General features: G+C 36.1%; 1 protein-coding gene across 1 annotated transcript; it reads left to right on the top strand.

The window, feature by feature from the left end:
* The first annotated feature begins 663 nt into the window (after positions 1 to 663).
* On the top strand, positions 664 to 8,957 carry LOC105634567 (hypothetical protein). Its single transcript, XM_012217439.4, has 3 exons — positions 664 to 929; positions 1,097 to 1,408; positions 8,781 to 8,957. The coding sequence occupies exons 1-3, from the start codon at positions 793 to 795 to the stop codon at positions 8,869 to 8,871; spliced, it is 540 nt and encodes a 179-aa protein (XP_012072829.1). The 5' UTR covers positions 664 to 792; the 3' UTR covers positions 8,872 to 8,957.
* The last annotated feature ends 4,693 nt before the right edge of the window (positions 8,958 to 13,650 follow it).

Genomic DNA, 13,650 nt, shown 5'->3' with positions numbered 1-13,650 from the left:
TATATATAGCAATTGCACATGTTGTAGAAAAGCCGATTTAGAGGATCTAAACGAAATCTTGATGGATGGAATGTAAAAAGCCATTGAAGGCGAGAAAGAATAAGATTTTTGAGTTATTTTGAATTGCGTTAGACTTTGAAAAGGAAACTGGAACTTTCCGTTAACATTTAATGAGGGTAATCAATTATAATGAGGGCCACTATTGTCTTTTCCACTGTTTTTAACTGTTAAAATGAGATAAACTGCATGGAATGACAAAATTATTTAATAGATTGAACATTAGGATCGTAGTGTATTTTTCAAAATATAAGGACAAATTAAAAATTTATAGCAAACTACAATGACAAAATTATAATTTTCCCCTTTGTTAAATGAAAAATCATGAAAGTTATCATGAGAAAAATAATTATTTATATATGTGAAGAGCGAAAAATTTCAAGTTCGAGTCCTCTCCTCCATTGTTTTTTTGGGCCTTAAAAGCCTCTAATAAATTAAAAAAAACATATTAACATATTATTTAAGAATAAAGGTAAAAAAGTAAATTTATAATAAAGGACATTTTCTTCCCCGGTTACATTTTCCTTTGAATCCAAACATGGGGAAAATAAAGGAGAAAATTCATTCCTTATTTTCTTTTCGCCCTTTTCCCGAATACACTGTTGGGAAATAATTAACAATTAACCAATCACTCTTCAGAATCTGGCGCGGTACCAGTACGTCTAAAACAGGGTATCACAAGCAGTTCGTCACACTTGCAGAGACGACGAGGGAGAAAGAGAAAGTGGGGAAGAGATGCCTCTAGTAGACTACGCTTCTTCATCGGACGACGACGTGTCGGAGGATAGAGAAGAAGAAGAACCGAACCCCCAAAACGAGCCGCAACTACCAAAGCACGGACCTGCATCTCCTACAATTCCTCCTAATAACCAGTAATTCTCTCTCTTTCTCTCTCTCTCTCTCTTTTCTTCCTAATTTATTATTTTCAATTAGAGAGATATAAAGATAGTCTGGATGAATTTGGAATTTTGACAGTTTTGCTTTAATAGCTTTGAGAAGTTTAATTCCTTATTATTTATTTTTATATATCCGGTTGCAGTAGCGGTGGTGGGAGATATGGGATTGCTTCACACGCTCCTCCAACGGCTAGTACAGAGAAGCTTCCAGACGCTTCTCTTCTCCTGAATTCACCAACTGTTTCATTTGTGACTGGGACCGGAACCAGAACCGGAACCGACCATACTTCTCGAGTTGCAGTTGCTATGGCTGAAAGTGCTTCGCGCAAAAGAGAATCTAATGGATTGTCTTCGACCTCACCCCGCAACAAAGTCCCAAAAGGGAACTTGCCACATACAAAAAATGTTCCAGATACTGTTGGTAGTGTCCTTGTTCCGCCTCAACTAAGTGGAAGGTCAGTAATCTCTCTTCTATGCGCTTCGGATATATGTGTTTTCCTTTAACTAATTAGTTGATATGACCTCTGGTTGCCATCATTTTTAGAAGGCTCCGCTTTGCAATTTTCCGATATTGTAAATTTTATGCCTTTTTAGATTTCAACTCAGTTTCCTTAGTATGTGTAACACTCAGTTTATTGCATTATATTTCATTATAATCCTATGGTTTATGAAAAAAAAGGGCACTTTTTTTTTTTGTTTGTGTTAGGATAGTCAAGTTTGGATGATGTCTAAGAGTTAAGAAAGGATGAGCAATCTTGCTAGTTTCCTGTACAATTTGAACTTAAGAGTAGTTAGAAAAGCTCAAATCATGTAAGCAGACCCCCAAATTATTTGGGATTTAGGCTTAGTTGAGTTGACTCGAGCAATTAAAATGTTAAATTGCAAAATATGAAATCAAAAAACTGAAAAAGAAGCAATCCTGTTAGCTTAATGCCCAATCTTATCGGTTGTAAACTAGTGTATATAAGATTCTAGCCAATATGTTGGTGTTATTTTGGGTGATGCAATTTCTTCTAAATAGATCATATTTGTTGAAAGGAGACAAATTTTGGATGTTGCTATAATGGTGGATGAATTTGTTGCAAACAAATATGGAAAAGAAGATTTAATAGAAGTTATATGCTAAGAAAGCATAAGATCGTATTAGCTGGATTTCTATGATAAGGTTATTGATGAGAAGGGACTGAGGGTTAGACAAGAAGCGTGAAGTTATAGCTGTTTTCCTTGGTTGTGTTTTCTGGTTGTAATGGAGAAACAATATCTTGGTTTCTAGCATCTAGGGTAAGGGGAAAATAGGAGGATTCCATCGTCTTTCTATACTCAAGGGACATAAATATGCCTGTCCTATAATAATGGTAATTTCCTAACATTTGTGAATTATCAATATTGTATTTATTCATTTATCATTTTTTTTTGGTGACTTCAAATCCTATTGGAAATGATTTTGCTTTATTTCCTGTCATTAGAGATCATTTGATAACGAAGAATTAGAGATTATTATTAAAAACTTGATTCAAATCGATTAAACTTTAATTATAAACTAGTCTGAGTCAGGTATGATTAAATATTTCTTCCCTTTTGTCCATTTTAAATTTGCATTTTCAGAAAGCTATAAGACCACTCTTTCATCAATATTTTGTTAGGAATTGATAGATATTACTGTTTTCTTGCAGTGTATTAGAATAGTTGTTGTTTGCTGGTTGTAATTTTTATTTTGATAGACTAAGAATGGAGAGTATATATATTGAGGTTTAATTATACAATACATCCATTCAACAGAATATTCAAAAAAATTTCTCGCTTATCTTTTTCCCTCTCTTTTCTCCTTATGTTCCTCTTCCTTTCCCCCATTTTTTCCTCTTCTTTTCAATTAATAAACAACACAGTTAGGCTAGGTCCTAAAATGTTATCAAAGTTATCAATCCTAGATCATAGCTTACCGATAATATATTCTTCTTTCTCTTCTCCTTCCCCCTCTTTTGTTTCTTCTCTTTTTTGCTACTCTTATACTCTAGGGTTTCTCTTGAAGTTGAGCTAATCAATCTCACATAAAAAATGAAGAAACAGATACAAACTGATTGAGAATCGACTTAGTGACGTGATTCAAGGATTAGAAGACCTTGAGATAAAGAGAGACAAGTATTTCATGAAAATTCCTAAAAAATATATGAGATTCTTGGCATCTTGGGAAAAGCAAAATCAAAAGCAAATTCTTACTATTGTCAAAAAATATCAAAAGACCAATCCATCAATGTTGAAGAACCTTGATGTGAAAATATCAGAGAAAGAAAATCAAGATTGGGCACTGATCTTACTGGAATATGAATTTTCTTGTTTTGGGAAAATGGATGGGATGGTCGAAATTCATGTGAGAATTCCAATCCCAGAATCTTTGCTACTCACCATGCTACCAAGAATTGAGAAAGTTAGTATTTATAATTGACAAATTTGAGCCTAGTTTCAAATCTGTTTGAAAACTTCAATTCAAGACTATGATGGTAATTTTCTCATCGTCAAACCGGTTAATGATTCTATGAGGGAGGTTGGTTTGTGTTCTTAGTGTTATGAAAGCTTTTGATAACCTGGTGAATGACAAAGATGATGGAGGAATAAATGATGGGACAATAGTTCAAGATTATGGTCATTGTGAATTTCAGGTGGAAGCAACTGGGTATGGAATGTTCAATGGAGATATATTTGAGATCAGGAGAAGCCAACAAAAGAATTGTACTATGTCTATAGAACTTGCATGCATTCAAGATGTTTGTAGAAAAGCCACTATGGAGCTCAGACTTAGTGGCCATTTTAATCTTAGATATTTAGACAACTGGTTTCTGTGAACATTTGCGAGAATGTTGTTCTTGAGGGTTACGATTCTATTTTCTGGGAATGGATATTCACTTGTATTGCAAAGCTCAAAGAAATGGAGCTGGAAATTTGGAAAAGAAAAATAAAGAAGGAAAATGTTTGTAATAATGCAAGAATGGATTGAAGAGTCATTTCAATGAGCTCTAAGCTGAAATATTTGAAAAATAAAATAAAATAAAATAATGGGAATGTTTATGGTGGCAGAAAAAATAGAAGGAATAATTTCTTCAGATCATGTTTTTGAGTTTTGGTAACAGGAGCAAAAATAGAAGGGTAATCTCTTCCCACTTCTTGTTTTCATGGCTGCCGGTATGCACAAATTGCCAGTTCTGCTTCATCATCCTTGAGGACAAGGATGCTTTGAAGGGGCTGGGTAATGTTAGGAATTCAGAGCTATTACATGTCGTTTGGAGTGTATTGTCTGAGAGAAACTTGTATAAATATTGAAGTGTAATTGCATAATGTATCCAATTAACAGAATAGGCAATATCACTTCTCTCTTAAAAGTTTCTTTTTTTTCTCATCTTTTCCCTCATTTTCCTCTTTTTTTCTGAGTTACCAAACTAGGTCCTAACATATATTCGTCCATGTCATCCCAGTTCTGCCTCCCATATTTTTTTTTTTCTCTTGCCAGCCAATTCAATTTGCTACAACTTCCATACTAATGCATTTACTGATTTACTGTGCATAACAATTTCAATCTCATTTCTCTCAACCTTTCCTTAATAGGTGTTATTTCGATTTTCCTGTATATGTTTTCATTAATCCATCCTTGCATTTCTGTTCAACTATCTTAATTTTCTGTTTTTCCCACACTAATATCGTGTATCTGTATTTTTTTTCTTTTTTTTTCACTGCCTATCACTCATTGCCATACATCATACGGCAGAATTATTTTTATTTTTTTAAAACTATTTTCCATAACCAATCATCTCAAGTTATGAATACCTCATTGAACAATTAGAATTAATTGACATATGCAATGGCAACAACTGGGTCCCTTCTACAAATGGGGTTAACAACTTTCAAGGGTCGTTGTCTTCTTCAGGTTTTGTGTTTTTCTTAATATAAGCCAAAATTGAGACAAGTTGCCCATTGGATTAGAAGGAAAAGCATAAATTCTGTTGTCATCATTTGCTGAAAGCTTTTTGGGCAAACTCTGACTTTGGATGGGGATAGCTTGCTTCCTGAGGTCTTACTTCTCTCCACTTAGAATTGTAGTTTCTTTTAGGCATGAAATAATTGCTAAAGTGATTGTCAATCAGATGTGGGACATTCCTTTACATCAATTGCTTGGGCCAGTAATTCAGATAAATTAGCAAAGTGTGGACTAAGCATAGTTGATGATTCTATAGCTTGGTCTGACAATTAGTTTTTCTCTTTCATTTTCAATAGGATGATGGCGATTGTACTATTTTCCATTTGGATTAGAGGTCACTCTTGCTGCTGGGTTTCTGCTCTCCTAGGACTTTCTGTGAAGTATTGACTTGTTCTCATTAGTTGGTTGAGTCGTACTTTGCTTCTGCTCTAGTAGAAGCTTTGATCCTTTTGTTCTTTTTCAGCGTAAAGGTCTTATGCAGTAGTTGTTGACCTGTAGCTGGTACTTCATTTTCTGATGGAACTTGCCTGGTCTTAGGTAGGGGTGGCCACAGTTCCAGAATCGACGGTTTTGGTTTTGGAACCGAACTGGAAATTGACGGTTCCGATTACGGTTTAGAACCGATTTGTTACGGTTCTAGTTTCGGTTTCTTAACGGTTTCTGCCGGTTCTCCGACCGATTTTCCGGCGAATCACATAATTGTAAAATAAAAAAGCAGAGAACATTTTTTCTTCAAAATTTAAAATTTTAAAATTTGTGAAATAATTTCTAAAAAAAAAAAAAAAAAATACCCTTAAAAAGAATTATAATGGTCCGGAGTAAAATCGAAGATGTCGTTTGTAGGGATAGATGAATATTTTGTTTCTCTAATCTTTCCCTTGCCCTTGGTGGAACTTGAGTTTCCTCTACTTGCTATTATAGAAAAATAATATGTAACTTGGAAAATTGAATAAAAAAAAATTAGAGAGAATAATTAAAGATTGGAATTGAAGAAATTAATTCACAATAATTTGGATAAATAATTGGAGGTTGGACTTTGAAGAAATTATTTTGCAATATTTTGGACAATAATTTATGAATGAAAATTAGAGAGATTTTAGAGTAGAGAATAACATAGAGTAGAGAGAGTAGAGATAATTTTGTGTGAGGGGATTGTAAATGAAATGAGGTATTTATAATAAATCCAACAAATCATTTTTCCACAAATATCTTTTAAAGTAGCCGTTATGTAACAATTTATAGTTCTTAGGATTGGGTAATTTGGGGATTTCACAAACTATTTGAAAAAAAAAAAAAAAAAGAGCTGCTGGAACCGCCGGTTCAAAATCTGGTTGGAACTGCCGGTTCGAACCATCGGTTCTAACTGGCTGGAAAAACCGTCGGGTCGGTACGGTCTTGGCCGGCTCTTGGAACCGTCGGGTCGGTACGGTCTTGGCTGGCTCTTGGAACCGTCGGGTCGGTACGGTCTTGGCCGGCTCTTTGAACCGCCGGTTCACGGTTCCAAAAATGGTGGAATCAAAACCGAACCGTAGGCCACCAGTTCCAGTTCCAGTTCCGATTCGGACCGGTTCCCACTGGTTCAGAACCGATGGTTCAGGTTCCGAAAACCATAATATGGCCGGGTCCGGTCTTAGGCAGATTGCTTTTATTTTTTGTATTTCTTGATTTTTTGTATTTATTTATTTATTTATTATTATTATTATTATTATTATTATTTCAGTTCTTTGATTATCTGCAATATGTTCCTCTCTATTAATAAAACTCTTTTGGCTTAAGAAAAAAAAAAAAAAAGCATTTAAATGTCTCACGCTTGGGCTATATTTGGTTAGCTTGATCTTTTCTTCATTAAATGCAGTTTCTAGAAAGTTAGGTGTTGCTTGTAAGATATTATTACACTAAGAAGTTATACTTGGCAAGTGCATGAATTTACTTCTACTTTAGGAGAGAACAAAGGAATTAACTTTGCTCTTTTTGAAAAGTACTCTTTTTGTATCTCCCAATATTGCTTTTTTGTTGAATAGCTAAAAATTTGTTGGTTTCACCCATGGTCATCAATCTTTATCACAAATTTTAGCACGAACAGTAAAATTCAATTTGTATGACGAACCAAGTTTGGTTGCTCTTGAATTTGAGTTGCTGCTGCTAGATTTTTGATAAATTTCCAACCATATGTTTGACGTGATAATGAAATAACATATTCCTAATATACTCTACACAGTCATAACCATGTTCTATGTAGTCGTAACATAAATATTTTGGCTGGATTTCAATGAAAATTTAAAAATAGTGACCTTGTTAGTACAAGTCAAAGTCCTGTGATATTGCTTATAGAATATGGAATTTGGTGACTTTACTAAAATTTAGTAATGAGTTCAATGACCAATGTCCATGAACAAAAATAACCAAGACTTTCCAAATAACAAAAACAAAATGGAGATGCCTGAAAATCTATATGTTCTGAGGATTTTGGTTTAATCATTCATAGGTTTTTTAAGAACAAGATTTTCAATAGGCAGGGGTTGATGCAGGACCAAAAGTTCAGAATTTTTTTTATTTGTAGGCCATTGTCCATTTACTGCTAATCTCAAATTAGAGTTACTTATGCCTTTCTTTAGAGTTTTTATTGTGCAGTTTTGCTAAGAATTAGACTAATTTTAAATGTCCGAAAAATATTAACTGGGTACCCTATTTATGTAGCCTGTGAATCTACATCTCTTTTCAATGTTCTCTTATCAATTTTATAACCTATTTAGAATTAATAACTGAATTACATGTGGCCCTTGATATTTTAAGCTGAGTTAACCTTGTACTGTAAACTTTGAAATGTTTTAATGCCTTCCTAAACTCTGCAAGAAGGCTTGTACACATTTGAAATAAGTACACTTATTAGAACATACTTTTATAGTTGAATCAAAAGTACTGGTTTTTTATATTTTGAGGAACCAACAAATTAAAATGATTAACTGGATTTTTATTTGACTAACCATATTCTTTGTTAACCAACTTTGTTGATTTTCTTACCATTGATTTAGACTCAATTATTCTGCTAAATTTATAGAGCAAATACTCATTGATTAGAAAAGAAAAATGGAATCATTCATAATTATCTCTCAAGAGGAATTTTGCTCAGACCAAACTAAGATTCAATCTTTGGTTCATTTCTAAATCTCGCTTTCCTTTCTTCTCTGGTGAAACATTTTCTAGAAAATAGATGGAGTATCAAAGATGGAAAGCTTATTTTGATTCAAAGGGTGAGAAATTGATTTGTGGACAGTAGATCAGTGAGAGGAAGAGAGTAGAGAGGCATGAGAGACAGAGGGACAAGTGAGATGAAAAGTGATGACACATTGGTAGAAAGAAAGTAATCAAGGTTACTGTTGTACAGGTATTCTTATTTGGTTCACTGATTAAAAAGGGAGAGAATTATTATACTTTGCGCTATTATTGTACTTCTTTCCTCTCCGTCGTCTTTGTTTTTAAGATAATATTTTTGTTGAATGTTTGTTATAGCATGTTTTTTAGTCGAAAATGTAGAAACAGAAAAGAGGGAGGGATATAATATATTTCTCATTGTAATTCTTTTGGGTGATTATTTTGTTTATTGATGTAAACTATTTTATAGTGGAATTTTTAAATTTTAAGTCTGACTCTGTCGAAGATAGGTTAGAAATTTGAAAGATTTCATATTCCTATTATAATGAAATATGTAAAAATGTTAACCATTAGTAAATGAAAGTTGTTAGATGCAAATCGTGTGGTGTTGATTGATCTCCATCTTTTTTCTGATTAGCAGATAGTATTTGATGTTGTTCTAACTAGTAAAAAACGTTGCTGATGAAATGAGGTGGACTTTTTGACAGGAGCAACATTGTGACGGAAGATATTGGGAAGCTGTTTGTAAGGAAACATGCTGAGCACTCTTCTTCTCAGCGTAATTCCTCTAGCGTTTAATGTGACATTTTTGTAGTTTGTATCTCGATAAAGATATCCATGTCCTGACATGCTTCGCTTGTATAAATATGAAAATTTTTCTGGAATTCTGCTTGCTTTTTCTTGATCCTAAGTGCTAACCCTTTGTTTAGTGAACTGTAATACAATGTAATGCAATATAATTAAATTTTTTTTTTTTAGCATAAATATTACATTAGATTATACTACATTACTTGCGAGCTTGCAAGGGTAATCTACAGCTGGATCATGTGAATGTGTCCCGGGATGAAGTATCACACAGCATGGTACTTGCAATTATTGGAAGCCACGTATAAACTAGTGAGACAATGAGCCCACTTATTATTATTTTTTTTTTCTTGTGTATATATATATAGGTATTAACAATTTTGATCTCATTAAATTTGATAATTTGATCCCACTGAGTTTGAGAAATTTACATATTAAGCTATTTTTGCTTTCACGCCATATTCTTTTAAAAAAAATCTTTAAAGCACAATCAAGTAAGTTAAACGGAGAATGACTGTTGTTATGTAGCTTATATTGTTATTTTGGGTATTTAGAAAGGAAAATAGAGAAAGGAAAATAGAGAAAGGAACCGTTGCTGAAGGAAGATGTGCTATGCTAAAAAAAGGGTATTTTCTTTTCTTTCAAGTAAAAGGGAAAAAAAAACAGAACTCTTGCTTTTTGTTTTCGCCGAAATCCCAAACCCCGGAAGGATCTGAAAACATCTCATGTTTATTTTTTGGGTTTATTTTTAAAAAGGGTGATAAAATCGTTTTGGATATATGATGCCGATAAATCGGTCTTATAAAACATTTGAGTCGCCACCCATTACTTCGGCAATGAGACCGTTTCTAATTTTATTTTATAAAGGTGACTTCATTTAACCCAATTTTATTCAAGGCCTATTATTTAGAGAAACTGGTCAGGCGTACCAAGTACGATTCTAGGTAAGGGAATTAGGTACGTCGGCCCGTTGGAAGTCAACGCCCGGAAAATCGGCCTCTTTTAACCTACGATTTCTAATTAATTTTATTTTAGAAAAGCCAATTATTTGAACCCAATCCGAGTAAATCGAACCGAGTTCCTATGTGGAAAATTAATTAACCGTCCCAAATAAATTCATTCATTGCATTCATTCATAAATTAAGCATCACATCCATCATTCATCCACCATACATATCAAATAAAATTAAAAGACCCGCTCTTGCCTTATGGTTAAAGGCGGGCCACAAGCCGAGTTTAATAATATAGTTAAAAGGAAATAGCAAATATTAAATCTCAAAATACCATAATCACAACAAATTAATTGACTTCGTTTGATTAAAACTCAATTTGCCTATTATTGATCATTTTTCTGGATTAAGATTAAGAATCTATTTAATGAAATGAAATTAAGACAAAAAGTAATCTGGAACTGGAAGACAGTCGCGTCACGCAGCTGTTCTATGGAAGAACAGTCGCGTGGCGCAGCTCTTATCTTTTATTCTGGGGTTTGTAATAGTTGCGTCACGCAGCTGTTCTATGAAGAACAGTCGCGTGACGGAACTTTGGTTATGGTCCTGTAGACTAGAACAGTTGCGTCACGCAGCTATTCTATGAAGAACAGTCGCGTGACGGAACTCCTAGCTACGTGACGGAACTGTTCGTGACTTAACTGTTCGTGACTTATTTAAAATACTCAGACTTATTGATTATTCATTTACAGCGAAACATTAAATACAAATATAAAACAAAATATAACTGAGTACGCGAACAGCTGCGTCACGCAGGTGGTCCAATCCAGGCTAAGAGCTTTTGGACATGAACAGTCGCGTCACACAGGTAGTAGCTGCGTGACGCGGCTGCTCTGGTCCGCAACCACCTTTCAAACTACTCTTTTCTACGTGTTCTTTTTATTAAAAGTGATTAAAATCAACCCAGAAGAGTTCAACAGTGGGCAAACTTACGTTTTATCAATAATAGGTCAACTAAACACTATGAAAATGAGATTTTTAGGAGATAAAATGCTAGAAATGAAAAGGAAAAGTTAGAATCGTTACCTAGCCCTCAGATTTGAGGACTGCATGCACTGATATTAGTTTAGAGATAATGTTTCACGACCCCAGAAGCGTAATCACCAAGTTCTTTCACAAAAATAAATCGTTTTCCTTTTTTTTTTCCTCTCTTTTCCTCTTCTTATCTTTTTGTATTTTTTTGATCTTAAACCTAAAATATCTATGACTTGATCTTCCTCAAGTTTACTCAGTTGAGTTCTTGAGAAAAGGCTCTAGTCATTAATCAAAAAACTTAAACTCAATAGGTTATCTTTTTAGAGGAAATGAGAGCAAAAATGTCCAAAAGTCCCGTTTTTGCTGTAAAATGTTGTATTTATATGGCTAGGGCAACAGAGCATAGTCGCGTCACGTAGGTAATAGCTGCGTGACGCACTCGTAAGCTGTGTGACGCACTCGTAAGTTGCGTGACGCGACTTACTTTTCGTACAGTTGCCGCGTATCCATACAAACAGTGCAGGCCGTTGCACGGGCGCGCGCCAGAGGTGTCAGCCCTGTTAGAGCTGCGTGACGCGGCTAAGAGTGCCGTCACGCAGGTACCAGCTGCGTGACGCAGCCCTAACACGGGTCAGGCTCCTTTAGGCGGTTTGGTTCAATTTTTGGTTCAAACACTTCTGGTTTATCGTGATACCTTATCCCTTGTCCTCATATCATCATCGGGTCAGGTGTGGGTATAAAATTACGCGTCAACAGTTTGCCCCCCCACTTTATCATTAATTGTATAAACAATTAATGTTAAAGTGGTCCATTGATGCGCCTTCTATCAGGCAATCACTCCCGAAGCTCGGTTTGATCGGCTTGGAAAGATGCTGAGTTAATCATCTGGACGCCTTCTCAGCTCGGTTTGATCGGCTTTGTCGGCTTCCATTAAATATGTGAATGAATTCAAAGCTCGATTTTATCGACTTGGAAGACACCTTCGAGGCTCAGTTTGATCGGCCTGAAGGGTTTGGATATCTGGTCACCTTCTCAGCTCGGTTTGATTGGCTTTGTCGGCTTCCGTTGAATCTGAAGAGACATCCTTGAGGCTCGGTTTGATCGGCCCTAAAGACGCTGATTTGATGACAAAGTCTTCAAAGCTCGGTTTGATCGGCTTGAAGGACTTTGATCTGGCCACCTACTTAGCTCGGTTTGATCGGCTTTGTCGGCTCCAGTCGGTTTTGAAAAGGTATCTTCGAGGCTCGGTTTGATCGGCTCGAAAGACGTTGATTTTACCCTGGTCAACTTCGCAACTCAACATCATTGACTGGGGAAGAAATCCCGAACAGCTTCGCAATACATCATCACTGATCGGAAATTGAAATTGTCCTGATTAGCTTCGCAATGCACCATCACTAATCAGTAAGACCTATCGGCTTCGAAAAACCATCACCGATTGCCCTGAAAAAATTGTTCACTAGAAGAAAAAGAGCAATATCTGTATGCAAACGAACCTTGTTAGAAAAATATTGGAACATCACATGTTCCCACGCATTAATTATGAAAAAGGATTCGTATTAAGGCAAAAGGTTATACTTTTGCCCCCAGTCCGGAATTCCGGGCTAGGACCAAAAATATCCACCTTTGTGGGCATATTCTTAATTATTTTGCAAAAATTTTAACAAAAATTTCGGCATAAACGATTTAACAGAGAATTTGTTATTTGCGTTTTCAAGTATACCTTTTATGATACAGTGGTTGAAAGAAAACTTACCTGAGGGCAATCTAGGTAATTTGATGTTTCTGCCCCCTGTGCGGTGAGTAGACAAAAATCGCTGAAGTGTACGGGCCGCACATCGCCGTCAAATTGCCTGAATGGACCGTTGTGGGCTTTTGAAATGGGCCGCGTGGGCCAGTTGGGCTCAAAAAGAGATAACGGGCCCAATGTTCTTTTTGGGCTTGGAAGAGTGGGCTTGGGCCCAGCTTGCTTACTATAAGTATCTTCCTTCATAACCAATTCAGTTTCACTCATTCACAAACCCTAAGCGATTGAAAATTCTTTGAACTGTTTAACCGAAAACGATGTCTCAGATTTCAGAAATCCCTGCTTCTACTTACACTCGGGAGATGGAGACCCTCGGGGCCCTACCCGATATCCCGACCTTTGACGGCGAACCGGTGCCGGTGAGCCGGAATCCGCCAACCCCCGGGACACGGCCGTTGCAGCTCCTTCCGTCGCCGGGTACGGAGTTCCCGGTCAGGTACGAGACAAGCCGGATGCGCGGCTTTCAATCCGAGGTAAGTAAAAAAAATTCCTTTCTCTTTTTTTGTTTTTTACCGCTTTTGATCCGTTATTCGTAGTATATGACCCTTTTTTTGAGTTTATGCTTGCGTCAACAGTCGCGTCACGCAGGTAGGAGTTGCGTGGCGCGGCTATTCTTCCATGAACAGTTGCGTGACGCAGCTGTTCTTGAGTGAACAGTTGCGTGACGCAACTGTTCGAGGCGCTAGAAACCCTAGCTTGCCTTGAACTTTAGAATCGACCCTTTTTCATTGTGTTAGAGCTTGATTTGTTGACATTTGATTATTGGTAGCTCTAGGCGACTTGATTTTGCCCTGAAAATTGCATGAAAACAACACAAACATAGTGAAATTAGGTTGAAATTGAATTACTGTGTACCTTCGACAGTTGCGTCATGCAGCTGGTCTTTGGAAGAACAGTTGCGTGACGCGACTGTTCGTCAACGGGGAAGAGTCTAGAATAGTTGCGTGACGCGACTTCGTGGTTGCGTGGCGCATCTGTTCT

Source organism: Jatropha curcas, chromosome 1 (assembly GCF_041381405.1).
Source record: "Jatropha curcas cultivar XTBG-Jc1 chromosome 1, XTBG_Jcur_1.0, whole genome shotgun sequence".
In the NCBI taxonomy this organism is placed as follows: domain Eukaryota; kingdom Viridiplantae; phylum Streptophyta; class Magnoliopsida; order Malpighiales; family Euphorbiaceae; genus Jatropha; species Jatropha curcas.
Note: the sequence above shows the minus strand (reverse complement) of the source record. Positions and strands in the feature narration are given on the sequence as shown.

Excerpts from the sequence above, each read along its gene's own strand:
- LOC105634567 (XM_012217439.4), top strand. The coding sequence starts at position 793 with ATGCCTCTAGTAGACTACGCTTCTTCATCGGACGACGACGTGTCGGAG. Across the intron at positions 930-1,096 it reads ACAATTCCTCCTAATAACCA|TAGCGGTGGTGGGAGATATG; the intron begins GTAATTCTCTCT and ends ATCCGGTTGCAG. Across the intron at positions 1,409-8,780 it reads CCGCCTCAACTAAGTGGAAG|GAGCAACATTGTGACGGAAG; the intron begins GTCAGTAATCTC and ends ACTTTTTGACAG.